The 16564-nt window shown below is 41.9% G+C and overlaps 1 protein-coding gene across 6 annotated transcripts in view; it reads right to left on the reverse strand.

Annotated features, from left to right (window-relative positions):
* The window catches only part of LOC135167670 (ankyrin repeat domain-containing protein SOWAHA-like), a 45981-nt gene extending 30017 nt beyond the window's left edge, over positions 1-15964 (reverse strand). For 5 of the 6 annotated variants that reach the window (XM_064131108.1, XM_064131111.1, XM_064131109.1 and 2 more), the window contains exons 1-6: positions 15830-15964; positions 15536-15597; positions 14379-14849; positions 13715-13855; positions 6241-6276; positions 6051-6155 (exon numbers count right to left, since the gene is read on the reverse strand). In XM_064131108.1, coding sequence (XP_063987178.1) covers positions 6051-6155; positions 6241-6276; positions 13715-13855; positions 14379-14849; positions 15536-15597; positions 15830-15956 — 942 coding nt within the window. In that variant the 5' untranslated portion in view covers positions 15957-15964. The remainder of the gene's footprint in view (positions 1-6050; positions 6156-6240; positions 6277-13714; positions 13856-14378; positions 14850-15535; positions 15598-15829) is intronic. The other variant, XM_064131112.1, reaches the window with a different exon arrangement.
* Positions 15965-16564: the final 600 nt, after the last annotated feature.

Consider the following 16564-nt stretch of genomic DNA (forward strand, 5'->3'; position numbering starts at 1 on the left):
CGTATGAATTTCGAAAAAATCACAATCGCGCGACTGTGAAAAAATCAAATGTTATTAACGTTAAATTTCTCGAGGTTTCTGATAAAGATTTTAATGATTTCTTCACTTAGTTCGTGGGACGAGAGACCTGATAAGGGACCAATAGGACCCCTTTCCTAGATTGTTATTAATCAGAAGGTCACAATTATTATTTGCGAGACATTTTCGTTTTAGATTTATTTTCGATTTTACGATTTGTTCCTATTCCACTCCCTGAGCTTTCTGCATTCTTCGAAGGACGAGGGAAAAGCTCCCCCTGACGGCAAAACTTGCCCAGGTAGAGTCGTCTCTTTGACGAGAGTATTGCTTGGCAGTGAATCTGTGAGATTAGAGCGCTGGAAATTTTGACCGCCGTCGCGGGGAATCGAACCCAGATCGGTGGCGGTAATTTCTCGATACGATTAGAGGAACGTCAAGATACATTTCCTTTCAGAGTGTGGAGGAGATAGACTAACGAAGTAGACACTTAAAAATCGGTAACGGTAGTAGCAGTCACCTTTGAATAAATATCGGAGTAATTTGAATAGAATAATTAATTTAAACTTATAAATCTATCGTTTCGTACTCTTTCTCTCGATAAATAATAGTATACACGTTCATCTCGAATTATAATCCTACGAATTGGGAGTAGAGGTTGACCAAAATGATAAATCTGTGATTTTTATTCAAATTCGAGTCTCCGTCACATGTAGATGACGCATCTCGATCGGTATTCAACCTTCCACTATCGAACACTTAATTCGGGAAACTACGGACCAATTTGGAGACGTGTCTGGTCAAGAACGAATGATTGAGTGATATTGAATTTAAAAAGAAGTGACAATCTGATATTATTTTAAAATTCTCGTGAAAAATCGATTCTTCCATGTGGTTTCTACAAACGACGAAAATGACATTGAAAAATCATATAAATTCCATGGATTTCAATATGAAATATGTTTAAGAATTCCATACTCCTCCGCTTGATTCATAATCGAATTTCAAGCATGGTTAACGATCATTTATACTGTCACAGATTATTAAACTTTCATAAGTTATAGAAAATCACCTCTCATAAGCTGTGGTCAGATGCAACACTAGTTTTCAGTTAGAAATTCTTAATTTCTGATCGCTCACATGCGAACTTCCACGCGGAGAGAAAAGTGTAATTAATGATAAATAGCTTCGTCAAATGTACTAAACCTTACTATTAAATTTGAAAGTCTATCACTTTTTATTTCAGGTTGAATGGAAAATTGATCGAAATCTTTTAAAAATTCCTATCTAGGTCTGTTTATTTTATTGGTTAACGATGAGCGCCGAATATAGCCGATTATTTCCGACTTCAGATTGCAGTGAATTGAAAACTCCCTATTAAAAAATCAACAATGATATTGAGAGATTGTAAAGGTTCCAGTGAATCCAATTAGAATTCCCTCATAAAATTTTCACAATTTTTTTTCTCCTCACGTCAATCCGACAAACAGCCAACAAACCCCTCCCTAAGCAAAACCATAATAATCCAACATTGGCAATTAGTAAGGCGAAGCTCATTATGGAAATTTTCCCGCGTAACTAAATACTTAATAAAGGCTTCATCCTGAATGTAAAAATATCCAGAAATACCCGCATATAAACACCTGAGTCACGATCCATAGTTGTACAGCCTGGAGTGTGCGTTTAATGTGCGTAAAACCGTGTGTGGCACGTTATACGTATAAAATGTTTCCTATACCCATCGTTTTGCCACTGGTTCCATCCACTGTGGGCAAAATGGATCGCGTGTCGATCCACACCGAGATATTTGTTGCTTTACAGTTGTATCACGTTTTGCTGGACGAGGGGAAGAGCTATAACATCGACAACAACTGCCCCATTGTCTCATTTGTGTGTAACAATGTTTGTGTCCTCTTCTCCTTATGATCCCTTCCTCTGCAATCGCGGATACACCGTCGAAACACCATCGACCTCTTTTTTTTTCACTCCTAAATTGCTTTCCCTCTGTCTCTCAACAGCTCAACATATTCATTCTCTACTCCAACATTTTTTTGCTGATCTCGAGGAGACTTCCCTTTGGTGAGAAAAGAAATTACTGAATAGACTTAATTGTGGTTTCCGCAGGGGCGGAGTTGTCCAACGAGAAAAAAAAATTGTAAAACACAAATCAGTAGAAAACAGGAAAATCTGAATGAGAAAAGTCTGCGGAATAGGAAGACGATGCCAGAGTGAGATGACGCCTTGCCGGCGCCTGGACCCCATAAAATCTATTTTCCTCGGATGTCATTCAGCCCGACAGAGGTAATACGAACCTGGGGGCCAACATAATTTATCACCGTGACCCCCGTCCTACAAAAAAAAACCCAAAAGAAAACCTTCAAAACAGAAGTATCTCACAAAAAAGAACATAATTGAAAGCAATCTGAACTATCAATACGCCTCAACGGAATTCCTCCCATCTTCACCTACCCCCGACCAAAAAAAACCAACCGGATCCTCAAAGAATTAATAAACAACAGCCCGAAGGTGTATTATACCCGGGACAGGTAATAAGAAGACAATTACGCGAGCTAAATGAAGCTTCAACTTGAATAATGGTAGCCCATGTGCAACAGCGAGGGTTGGAGCCCGAGGATATTTTCCATAGATTTCTCTCTCACACACTCATGAAATATAAGATTACAATTTGCCGGACCATGGCGACCCATCTCCAAGACACCAAGCGAAATGCATCTACTCGAGTTCCGTTTATCCACTGGTATTTCAGTGGTGGAAGGGGGCATTCCCGGGGGGTTGGCCAGTGAAAATAAACTCGGGGTTATAATAAAGCGCATAAATCAGAAGTGTTAATATTCGGGGGCGTATTAGTAGGAGGTGTAGTTATTCCACCTATATCCACCTGCCTCTGGACACTGTGTTGGGTTGTATTCATTGAGAGGGAGAGAGAGATGAAGATGGGGAGGTAGACGATACTTCATACAGCCGTGAGGGACCTCTGGGCGAATAATACTAACTCCGTTGCATTGGTATAGATCATGTCTGCTGGACGGTCCATGAGAGTGGTTTACCCGCCTCCTTGTTAACCCAGCCGAGTTTACTTAGTCCTTCGGGGTGCTTCCACACGTTACGCCCGCTAATAGCCTACCGTTAGCCAACTACCGTAGATACAGTTCCATTCTCTCAGCCTCATTTCAGGTATTAACTGGTTGGTATCGATCATTGGTGTTTGTAAAATATTTTCAACTATTGGACTGATGGTGGTACTGTCACAGCTGTCTCGTTAGATGTTAGTGGGTCTCGTCATGGTGCGGTGAGACCAGAATGATGAATCTGAGGATACGATGGGTCAGGTGGTGAAGGGCCCTTGGTGGGCGGTCCTGCAAAACCCTTAAATCAAATGGCAGCCACTGGGATATTAATCCTCGTGGTGATTCTTATTCAGGTCTATTGGGGTTGTTTATTTGTTTGCTTAGGTGCGCTGTTAGAAACTGATACAAATGGGGGGTTATTTATTGAGTATCTGTCTGATTGGTTTCATCGATTGGTGATTCATTTCATATGGGCGGTTAGACGTGCCGGAGATTTTCAGGGAATTTCGGGGGCTTTGGTTAGTGGGGAACGATGATTTTACTGGTTGAGGGACGTTTCAGATCCAAAATGGAGAGAATTTTATAATTTTTCATGAATTTTTTGGATTTTCCGACGGGTTTGTGGGTCAATCGAACCCTCCGTAACTTTTATTACCTTATTTCTACCCGTGTAATGCAGTATTCCAATATTTCAACGTGTAATGCAGTATTTCCAATATTTTAATTTTTACTGACCACGATATGCAGCCGGTTAACGGTGTTGATTGAATACTGACGCAATTGTACGTGTCGATTCATCCACATCGATAACAATGAATGACAGAATAGACAGTCAAGCTGAGTAGCTGACAATCACCTGTACTCAGGACAATTGTATTTCACGAGTGATGACTAACGAAAAATCATCGATTGTCATTGATAATCATCATGCCCGACGTGTTCTTCCCGATTGAGGTATAATGGACCCACGTGGTGACACTTTAGATACACCTGAGACTTTTGAAAAATGCGTGAACTTACTGTTGAATTTCTTTTTTATTCAAAGTCTGATGGATAACGACTAGTCACGTACACCACGTGCGGTCGTTCATACGGGCTCATAGAAAAAAAAAATTGTGGGTCTGCGTAATTCACTGGGAATAGTGTATAATCAAGGAAATGCTGATGAATTTCCATAGTAAAAATTAATAATAGAATTATGAATGATCGATAATGATAATACGGTAAATACGAGGACATACGTTAATGGTAATGGTGAAATCGATTTACGATAATTGACTGGTGGTTGATCGGCGAGGGGATATGGTGAAATACGGATAAGTTGACCCGAATCTGCCTCCTACATCAAATACAAAACCGAGTAATCGACTGGGATCGTTTCTACCGGTTTATTTATACGTAAAACCGTAACTAGGCGCTTGTGCGGGGGGAGACGACGAAAGAGGGCCCGTGAGGAGGGGGAAGGGGTGATGTGTAAGGCAAGGGGGGCATCTCGTTAATTAGCCCCGGTGTCGATTTAATTACCAGGGGAGTAATTGGCATTGGCCACTGTCGTGCTACAGCCCCTCGTCTCTCGTCTCCCACCCCCTCCACACTCGTCTCCATTTCGCTTTTGTCGATCTCTCGCCCTCCCTCGATTTCGCATACCGTTGCATATTCATCGGTGGATTATTACATCCCTGTGTATAGTTTTCAGTCCATTCCGTCCGCCCAGTTCAATAATAAATTTCTGACGAGAATAAAAAAAAAAAGGAAAATTCCCTTCTTTGTTTCCGCTGTTTAAATGAACATTTTTCACAATTTAAAATTTCATTCAGTTGTTGGTTAGTTGGTTAGGCCGGAGAAAAAACATTGAGCGGAAAAAAAAAATTCATTCCCAAATTTTTATGGAGTCGTGTTCACTGGGAACAAAAAAAGGCCTACAGTTGGGACAAAAAAAAACGTCCGAACTGGAAACGAATAAAGGTCACAGTAGCATTTGCGTATATCGCGCACAATGTTATCCACAAACACGGCAGGGCTACGGCCAATTTATCCCAAGGGATGAAGCCGACGACGTGCCGAACTGTGTCCGGAATGGGGGTCTACCTTGTATAGTTGAATGAATTCAGTACGCAGATACCCCCAATGCGGTTGGCATGTATACAGTGGTCACTGGTTCAGCCTCCAATTTTACTCTATTTCCCTCGTCTGTTACTGATACCCATGGAGAATATCACGAATGCCACTGTTCGTATTATCAAGTGTTCTCAAAGTATTTTCCGGATTTCCGAAACAAAAACCTCAAGACTTTTTTCACGTTGAACTCACTAACACGCGAGAGAAATAGTTTAATGAAAATTTAAAATTTAAAATGACAACTGTATGGAAAATCCAAGAGAGCAAAATAGAATCTCACTAAGTCTACAGTCAATATCAAAAGAACACGAAAAATCATTTCGTCGAAACAGAAATTATTCTCCAATTGAGCCCATAATTTCAAATGTTATCCTTCGTCTACGAAGGTGTTATTCTCTTTTGTTCGCCCAACAACTTATCCACTCTCCCAACCCCGATATTTCATATTTATTAACCTGTCATCGAGTCCAGCCCTCGAAAACTGTGAATTAACCACACCGCAGGTGTCAAATTATCAGAGAACACTCGGCCCTGAACGTTTGACGTTAAACCACCGCATACCCCCCAGTAATTATATTTCGTTCCTCGGTTATTATAACGTACCACGGGGTGTACATCGGCATCATCAACGCCAGTGTACTCCAGCCCATGTGTAATAATCTCCGTATGTGTACTGAAAATTACCAGGGAAATATTGTCAGAAGGGGATTTTAACACACCAAGGTATTTTCCCCTTCAATTCAAATCCCCTTATTAATGTCCAGTCACATCGGAATTTATTAATCCACTTATCAAGCGTATTTATTATCACATTATATTTATCTGTACCTTGAGTCGAGTTAACCGCGGCTCCTCAGCAGCGAGTTTCGCAAGTGCCTGATATTCACCCTGCGCCGCTCTCACCAGCCATTCTCTCGACTTCCCATCCAGTTGCTGATCAAACGATTTCATAATTAATCATCAATACATCAATTTGTACCAACAATCAACAAATTTACTGCCAAAATCAAAGACTCACCGATGCCACAGAAGCGCTGTCATCCTCGTCCGCTCCCTGTCGAGCAAAAAAAAACGAAAATACATTCAATCAATTTTCCGTGAAATTGGCGTTTACACAATAAAAATCATAAAAAAAAAGAATAAAAAAGAGGGATATTGAAGGATAGAGGTGGAGCGGAGCCGTGATCCGCATCACGAGTAAACGACTATTCATCCCCGTTAAACTGTTTGTATTTTCACTCGTCACGGCAACGAAACACCACAGGAGGGCGACCATATCGACACACTTGGCGTCTCCAATCGACCGTGACTTATCACAAAATTCGACTCATCTTTTAGTCGAGTCATTATTAGGTACCATCAAGCCACGATATATCTTTATCCATCTGATTTCTCTTTACCTTACGGCCATTAATGCACATGGGGATGGTGTCTCTACGCTTGTCCACCTTCACGTGTTCACGTACTAATTTTTTTCGTAATTAAATTTCTCGATTGAATAATTTCTTTTGAGTATCGAGTTGAGTTGCCGTTATTTTCATGAAGGTTTTTGTTCTTCTCTTCGAGGGGGTACAGGAGAGAAGGGACAAAAAAGGACCTCCAGCGTTAAATATTGGATTTGCCGGATATTGTTGATGTTTGAAAGATTAAACTAATTAATCATTAATAAAGTCGTTTAATGGTCTTTAAACGCCCTGGGGGAGATGAGGACTGGCCAACGGCAGCCCGAGAGTTTCCCAGTGTTCGCCAATGCTGACCGATCCCCGGCGGACTGTCGGCGATTATTCACCTCCTACCTGACAAAGAATTTTCATATTTATTTTTTCTTTCCGATATGAAAATGGCTGCTTCAGGTACGTAAATTCACGTCCCTCGGAACATAATTGTCTGTCATCATAGGATTTGGCACCAGAATATTTTTTCACATTTCAACTTGCGTTGTCTTCCCACGAATCCTTTCACTGATTTTCTAAATTAATTTCTACTGTCCACTTTCGACGTAACACAAAATAATCGTCACTTTAAAAATAGATAAATCAATAATCAAAGCCAAACACAATCTCTCCAAATGCCAAGTACTCATGATCGATATGAACACATCTGACACAGCATTTAAAACTTTCTCACGCTGCATCAAACACTCAATACGTTCCTCTGCCCTCTCACAGTCCAAAAACTTTTCCAGTACCTCTTAAAAAACTTTTGCCCTGACACGGCTTCATGGGCTTTTCGGCAAAAGACACTCATCGACTCCTCCAGGCGAATTAAATATTCTACATCTGTGTTCGCATGTGAAAAAAGTTTTTTTACTTGTCAGATAACCGAGAGGCCGAAACACTTGAAATCTTAATGGGCACTTTGTGGATTGTCCTCGAGGTTTGTATCAACAAGGACCACCGCCACTCGACTAATTTAAGGCACGCGTCCGTTATCAATGGCACGTGTCAAAGAAAACACGAAAAGTCGAACTCTTCATTACTTCTATTATCATATCCATGGGGCCAGTGGTGTTGATACTCGAGGGATATGGGAAACGTTTTAATAAGCTACGCATACAGTTCTCGTGTCTCTTGGGGTGAAAATGCCAAGTATAAATACATATATTCGTCTCATATACACACTCGTGTAAATGATAGAGAGACAGAGAGAGATATATGGAGGGAGAAATTGAGGGTAGTTGAAACTGGTCAGGAGTATGCAGCGGATGTATTGGTTTGAATATGGGGGGGTTTTGGTACAAGAGGCAAAACATGTTGCGGCACGAGCTGACTCGAGAGCTATCCGGAATTAGCTTTATTATAACCTGGGGGCCATCCATACCCACCATAATTGCAAGTGAACATTCACGGTCGGACAACTAGAATTATAAACGAACATACACTTTTTGGTATAAGGTGAGTGAGATATTCACAAACAGAGAGAAATGCTCCAATAAAAAGTGCGAAATGTTCTTCGGTACTTTCTGTTGGACCCTTCGTAATTTTCATTGGACCTTCGGGCTCACTCTGGAAAATATGGAACTCAAGATTCCTCCCGGTGCAGGTGGACCGCGACTACCGGAGGAATGAAAAAACAGTGATGTGAGGGGTGGAAATGACAAAACTCTCCATCCCCCTGAACGACTCCACAAAATCAACACCAAAGAAGACCAGAATAATTCGTCAAATTGATTCACAGCCCTAGAGTGGAAGATTTCATTATCTGCCAGGAAGTAAACGAATGGCTCGAGAGACAGAGCGGAGCCTCTGGTAGGTGGAAGATGTGGTAAGAACAAAGAGTTGCGTGAGGATAAGAGTACGATTTAAACCAGTGGAATAGAGAAGGAATGAAGAACACTGGGATTAGCTTGGGTAGGTATGCGAGATCGATTATGCGATCTGCGGATAACGTTGGCCTGATTTATTCCCCTAATGGGCGTTCGCGCATTCATTTCGGTGGCGGACGAGGCAATTCGCAAGCCCCTGGAGCTGGTGCCTGGGCCTTCCTCGCGAGCAGTACTGTCAGTGACAGGAAAACTCTCGGTGGGTGATTCAGCGTTTGGTTTCGGCGACGCCTCCCAACGACCGCCATAATCCCCATACGAAATGTCTTTCTCCTTTCCCTCCGAGATTACCAAGACTCACTGATTTGTCCAATCAATTTGCCGACAGGATTTTCGGATTTTTAACTTCCCTATCAAACGGGAAAATCCGGTTAATGGCTTCATCAGTGGATTCTGATGATGATTTGGATGGAAAGATTAGGCACGACTTGTACGATAATTCAAACCGCATGGGACAGACAGGAAACGAGGACGAGAATTGGTTGGAATTAGCCAGCAACTCGATTATTAGTTTGGTGGTGAATGGTGATTCATAGCTGGCTAGTCGTATTTTCCCTGGATATACCCAACTGCTGAGGCAAACCAGAGTTTGCTCCGGATGGGGAACATGGAGCAAACTACACGCACGCCTCTTCCATACCATTCCCCTTTCCTCTTCTCTCACTCACTGTTACCCGCACCCCCTCTTGGTTTTCCAAACCGATGACAGGAATATTCGTACATACCATGTACCACTCTGGAGTCCCTCGCAGTTCCTCTCTCCTACGCATCCTATCGCGATCATATCGCAATGCTCCTATAATTTACTGGATTATTTGCACTCGACCATTACCATTCTGACCGTCATGTACCTGTAGTTTGTCCATCAATGCAGTCGATTGGAAATTCCCACAACAATGTGAAGACTTCCCCCATTTTCTAGAAATTACCACATTTTTCCGCATTCCCATTACTCGACATTGAATTCTAACGATCCCAAATCATCGAGTCATGAATAAGACTGCGCGTGGGTGTCTACGAAAGAAGGTAACACACAGCTTGAAGGAAAAGCTCCTTCGAGGCGAGGATAAAGGTATGTAGAGGCCCACAGTGGTCTGACTGTGCAGCCCTGATACCTCGCTCCCATGGCTAATTCCGAGGTGTAATCTGTGGGTACCATCTCCACTGGATTAGCATATAGATAGTGTTAGGGGATGAAGGTATTCAAGAGGCGCCTTTGCCTAGACAATCGACGCCATGATCATTCTGGTTCAATGTCTTCTGTACGCTGTACCACAGGAAGGATGACAATTTTCAATTTTTATCACTCATATACTCTCACTCGAGGTCATCCATTCATCAACTGTACACTGCACACGGTATGTTGGTACTGGTAATCAGTATTGACAGACTCGTACTTGGTTTAATGCAACCATTTGGCGGACAGTTGTTGGATCACAATGAGCTCATCTCATAGTGAGAAGCAGAAGTAAAGAGTTCCAAGTGATTCGGTCGTGAGGTAATTTGTGTTCACAGCAGGGCTGAGCAAACACGCACAGTAGGGGTGCTACGAAAAATTAAATAACCCGATGACTGGTCACATTCTCTTGCGTATAACGAGGTAAAAGGCAAAGGTGTGCGTTGAGACTTCTCAGCGAGTTGTTACGAGTATACAATCCGGGGCATAACGGGCCCCGTCACGCCGAATGACGTTGCCCTCCTTGTCATCCATGTGGTGTTCACTTCTGAGCCCTGATGTGCACCCTCTCACGGTGGGCCCATTCCGTATGAATATAGAATCTCCATTGCATATGGCTTTCAAGTTGGAGAAAATGAAATGGAGAATGATGATTTGTATGCAACTAAACGAGGATGAGAATAGGAAGGGAATAAGAAGTATTTGGTCGAGAGGTATCAGGGGGAGAGAATAGTGAACGACGAACCACAAACGTGAAACGAAGAGCGGCGACCTCCCGTGGACTTATGAATACAAATAGCCGCTCACTGCGCGATTCACAGATCTCTGATAAAGGTAAAGTCTTCAGACTCGCCCCTCTGCGATTTAAATGTGTGTATGCGTATGTATATGGACTGACCACAGAGAGCAACCGTTTACCAAAAGATTATCCCCCTAAGATCGGATCGTGATCGGTATCGAGAAACTCTGGGGAGTTTTGCGCTCGTGGATCATTTGTGTCATTGGTTTCTATAAATATTATCCAAATACATGGAATGACCGTTTAGAAAACGATTAAGCCATGATTTTCATCTCCATCGATGTATCTGGGAAGCGAGAAATTCCTCTTCCAACGATTGATTTAGTGAGTAGAAATAATGAATGTCCTTTTAGTGGTCGGAGCAAGTCATGGGGAGAATAAAATGGATCAATCTGAATGAAGAAGTGATATTCTCAGTTGGGACTGAGAGTTGGAATGTCGTTGGGATCCTTAACGAGACGCCCACGCCCAGTTGGCTTTTGCCAGCTACCCGGTGACACTATCGTGTCTCATCCAGGCCCTAATGTCGTGTCCAGACGTCATGCCAAGCCTCGTCGGGCCTACAGTCACTCAGATGAAAAAAATAAACTACTATTTCATCGTTGAGGTCGAGGTCAGAAAGGGGTTATAAAATGCTGAAGAAACATCACCGTGAAAGTGATGTCTCGCGCCTGCTATTATTCTTCAGATCGATCGTTGTTGATTTGTCGTGTAGAACATTGGAATGAGCACTCGACGACAGGATAAAAATTCCACGTGGAATGTCTTTAACTTATCATTCTACAAATTGCTTTCACCTACTGTACTACATTATCAGTAGTATTCTCCAAGGAATAAAGCTCTTTAATCTGTAAAACAACAAACGAGGACATCGGTGGTTTACCCTATCTAACGTATCTCCTTCGAGTATTTTTAATAGACTGGACCTCCCCTTTCCCTCACCAATGGATGGCTCTCTCCTCGGTATCTCCTTCTTGGACACCTTAAAAATTTGGGCGCAGCAGAAACACAATTCATGAAAAACCTTCACCGCCAGGTGCTTCCGTCCATGGAATGCCCCATGTCGCGAGCCTGAATAATGACTGAAATATATTTCCTAAATAAATAATGATACGCCCTCGTAAAGTTTACGCTTACTCAAGCGCAAGTCCAGGACTGATGCATACACAGCCGAAAAGGATAAACTTTAAGAGGGGAAATAAAAAAATAATATCAAACAAACACACGTATACTAATCTTGAGTGGCTAGATTTGACTGCAAAGATAGCGACCCATACTGCGAGCTCTCTAAACGCCCACTCGTGGGTAAACCAACACAAAAAAGAATTCTAAAAAAAAACCCGTTTCGTGGCTGTATCGAGATTCAAGAAAAATATCCTCGTCATGTGATAGAGACCCAAAAATTTCCAATTCATTCATCACAAATTCTTCTCCTAGGATTTTTATGAATGAATATATCCATCCAAAAATGTTGTTTCATTAATCTAAACCTATCTATTTTATTTTGAAATATGCTACCGTTAGCAGACACGCATATAATTTAACCAATGCTGAAAGTTGTTGAGAGGATGTCGTCTGAGGATCACGCAAGCTGTGTCCCCTCATCCACCACTTGGTTTCTTCCATCCCTACGTATATGCTCCTTCACTTCAGAGTGTAGCACGACGTCTTCCACCATCTCTCCACCCTCTTTGCATATACATTCTGTAAGATTACTTTGTGCGGTTTACACCCTTCGTCCTTCGTCTCTAACGTCGACTACCCTTCTACCTCACACTATAGCCCCATCTTCACTGGTACGCCTTGAGCTTTGCCAAAGGCTATACTACCTCATCCAAGTTTCGTCCTTCTTAATGTATGCTGAAACTATACGGGAATTCACAAGTTTGTCAGTGGGCGAACTGCGAGGGGAGTGGTGAAGAGTTGGACCTGGGGAGATGGGAGTTTTACACAGTTGGTACTTCACTCTCTGGATGCCTCGTTCATCTAGACCCCAGTCTTACACTCTTGACAAGGGAAGCAGCAAGAAAATGGGAGGGAGATGCGCCTTTGCGAGAACACGCGTGATCTTAATTAGGGAAAAGCCTCAGGGTTTTCACGAAAATGACGGGATTTACTTTTGCAAAAAGGTCTTACACGATTTCACAAGAGTATATTTCCCTGTGTTGATGCTGAATGTAATTTTACTGTTGTCTAATCAACCATGTAACCGCCCCAACGGATTGGTCACGTCTTTGGGAGAAAGAAGTCGGCACGCGACAGCATTCCCTCAGTTGACTCATTGATGATGCCACAGGGCTCAATCACTAACTCACCATTCTGAATAGTAATTATTTTTGGAAATAAGTGTCAGGCGCCGCCACACGAGTGCAAGAGGATGTCCGGAGAACTGTCGGCTCAACTTTTTCCAAGGAAACTAAATGATAATTAATCCGATGTATACGGTATATGAAAGAGTACCCGAAGAAACTCATGGAAGAAACATTGGAAAGCGTTGAATTAAGAAAAATGAGATTCGAATAAAAAATTTTTTTTTCAAGCTGTAACCGCGTCGAGAGGAATAATTTTATGTGCTGTACGCGATGCCGATTTCTCTTCCGTTTTAGAGTACATGCTTTCGGCATCTTTTAATCGGCCGAACTCAGTATAAACTCATTTGAATTATGATTGAGCATCCGGTTGCAGAATCAATGTTTATAAAGTCCCCTCTTTGGTAAAGAAGGACCTCTTGTGGATCGACTTTTAATTTTAAAACTCCCCTGGCTAATTATGATTTACGGACGACACAGTCACAAGACATCCTGATCGGTAAGCGAGATACCAGCAGGATATTCAAATGCGATGAACAGTGCGTTTGCCAAACGATAAACAGTTTTGCATCGATGCATGTATGAAAAAAAAAAAAAACAACGGACAAGTTTGATGGTAAAAGATGGTCAATGGAAAAATTAACGAATGAGAATCGAGCATTGGTGAGTGTACGTAATTTCAAGATTGAAATAACCGAATGATCATCGGTAAAGCCAGTCAATCGGTATTCTCAGTAAATCATTGATTATGCATGATCAGGTACCAAGTGACATCCTCTATTCCTTCCTTCCTCGTTTCCCCGAAATGGGCTTATGTCACTGGGTGTTCCAAGTCAATCATTTTTTGAAAAACCTATTCGATATCTTTATGATGGGTCACTGTACCTTGTCGGAGCGTTTCTTGACTGGTGATGTAATACCATTAGGACGACCGTGAAGATCAGTTTCACTTGCCATACGGTTGAATCGCTGCATTCGTTCACGAACACTTGGCAATTCTCCGGCTCCTCCTGTTGGCTCGTCCTCCTGGATTTGTCAACAAGAATCATTCGGATATGTGCGGTTAATTATTCAATCAACCTTCACCAGTGCATTCCAGTCTACAGTGTCAGTAGTGAATGAAATCTAGGATTTTAGAATCTCGATAGATGTGAGTCCAGCCAGGATGCAACGAGACATGATGAGAGATTGATGTTTAACGACTACAAAGACTGATTGTTCATACTAATACTTTCACACCGCAAGCACTAATAGGCGCATAATAATTGACGTTACACTGGGGTGATATAAACGTTGATGGGGGGGATATTAGCATACTCCAAGAAAAGCATACAATTCACTTCACGACGCGCTAGAGCTCTCTTTACTGTCGTCCTGGGGTTCCCCCTTTTCATTTGCATGGAAATCGGAGCATACGGGGAATGACACAGATGCCGTTGTGAATAAAAACGTGCAAATTGTTTACAACCATTGTCTATAGAGCTAGGAGATAAAAATAAAACTACAGAAGAAAAGGAAGAATTATACGAGAGTAGAAAATGTCATTTACCTTGATTGAACCTTCTTGGCTAATTTTTCCTCTTTCATTGTTCACGTTTTCTTTATTTTCTAGTTTTAATTTATCCTGACTCTTCCGTCGTGGAGGGACAGGAGGTGACGATGGGTCCTCCATCTCTGGTGAAGTCTCATCGAACATGGGATGTTGACGGTGAAGTGATCCTGGTCCTGGTGAATTGTGCACCGGTACTGGGGCCATTCTATTCGGTTTGTTCACAGTGGCATAGAGCTCCTCTGGGGGTGAACGATAGGATACGGGCGAGGATGTGTCAACAGAGTGTGTGGGACTCAAAGGAGCTGGAGGAGGTGGTCGATATGGGGGTGGATCACGGAGGGGTGAAGTGGCAGTCGGGAAATCCGGGATTGCCGAAGGAGAGCCGGGTCCCAGGTGAGTATGTGGTGATGATGCTACATCGTCTAGGCTATGGCGATACTTTTTCTTAAGGACCAAGAATTTTTCTCCCTGTTAACACAATGAATAACGCATTCACAGGATGTGCGGTGGACTGAGTAGAGTATGTACATCACTTGTGCGCAAAGGGTAATTTGTGGAGAAACTGTCTCTCTTTGATTATGTCCTGAGGAAAATTCGGATTTGACGCTCGTGGGAGAAGACTTATTGAACCCTTGAGAGGGTACTGACTCCCACGAGTCAAACAAAATTTTTACGCCCTTGAATTGAATAAATCAACAAACGAAATTGTTGTGATTTCCGAAAATCTTACTTTCTCAGAGATACAATTAAATTAAAATTCCATTCAAAAATATGGCAAACAACTTCACGATTTTGCCTAGATGATTTTTATGATGAGAAATCGACTATTCATAAATTACTCATATTTGTAAAATTATTGAATTTATGCCTCGTCCCAAAAGGTGCTTCCAAAAATTGTTATAAATATCTTTTTTGTGGAATAAATCACCTCACAAAAAAGTCGTCCCACAAATTTCATTACTCCCCTTATATTCACCGACATTCATCGCAAACTGGGCAACCCCTCAATTAAATAATCAAAAATTGTGTTAAAACTCCCGCAATTTTTATTAGAACATGGCAACGTCGCTATGAAGGGCTTCTCCAAGCGCAACAAGTCGTCCTGTCAGACCGACTCGTTGAGTCGAGCCACTTGTACACTTATACAAACTCACCTCCTCATTTTTGATAGTGGCCAGTGTGTTTACGTACTCCTTGAATTTATTCCGAGCCTCAACTGAAAATAAAATATTAACGATTTTTTAAACTCTCCTGGGAGTGTTCCGATGCGAACGGTGACGATGAATTAATTAATTATTTATGTTATTTTTGTTTTTCCGTTGAATCATTCCACTGAGGTCACCCGTTACGCCACACAGACACGTTACAACACTGACACACTCGGCTGGGAATTTTATAAATAAAACGACAGCCGTGGAAAAACGAATTGCGAGGGAGTGAGTGCATACCTCGTGTCTCGGGATCAGTGAGGAAGCTCTTGAAATGTTTCACTAGGTCGTGATTTCGCGCTGAGCCACCGTTATCCAATAAATATTTACGTATCTCCTCTAGAGACAACTCACTGGGCGTCGCCATGTTGGACACTGTATTCATCGACTATCGCGGCACTAGCGGCGGAATTCTATCGTTTCAGCGCTGTCGGTAACATCGACCTCTAGACTTCGCTGGCTATTTCAAATGCCTCGAACGAGCCATGAGGGCAAACTATATTTCTCGTGAATTTTAAATGAGAACTAAAAGGGTTTTTACGACTGTTATCAATCAAAAATCTAGGGTTGAGTATCCAATACTGCGGATAGACGAATATTCGGGCTTTTATTTCATCTCTCGGGGATATTGTATGGTCCATTCCAACGTACAGAGTAAAATCGTTAAATCCTCTCTATTTCATTCACTCACGTTGACACGACGAGCACGAGGATTTATTGAAAGCCTTTTACCGTAACTGTAATAGCTGTCTGGAAAAATCGAACTCATCGTCATCATATGGGTTCTCACTCCAATAGGTCCATTAAGAATTGTTTCATTCATTGGAAATGACTTTGTAATGACTCTCGATGTCAATGATTCATTCGGGTATTTCGCGTCGTTTGAATGAACTCCATATTTTATTAATGAAATAAATGTTTTCTGTTCAGATGATTTTATGATGGGAATTATGGAATTTTTATTGTTCGAAGCTA

Source organism: Diachasmimorpha longicaudata, chromosome 11, assembly GCF_034640455.1.
Source record: "Diachasmimorpha longicaudata isolate KC_UGA_2023 chromosome 11, iyDiaLong2, whole genome shotgun sequence".
NCBI lineage: Eukaryota > Metazoa > Arthropoda > Insecta > Hymenoptera > Braconidae > Diachasmimorpha > Diachasmimorpha longicaudata.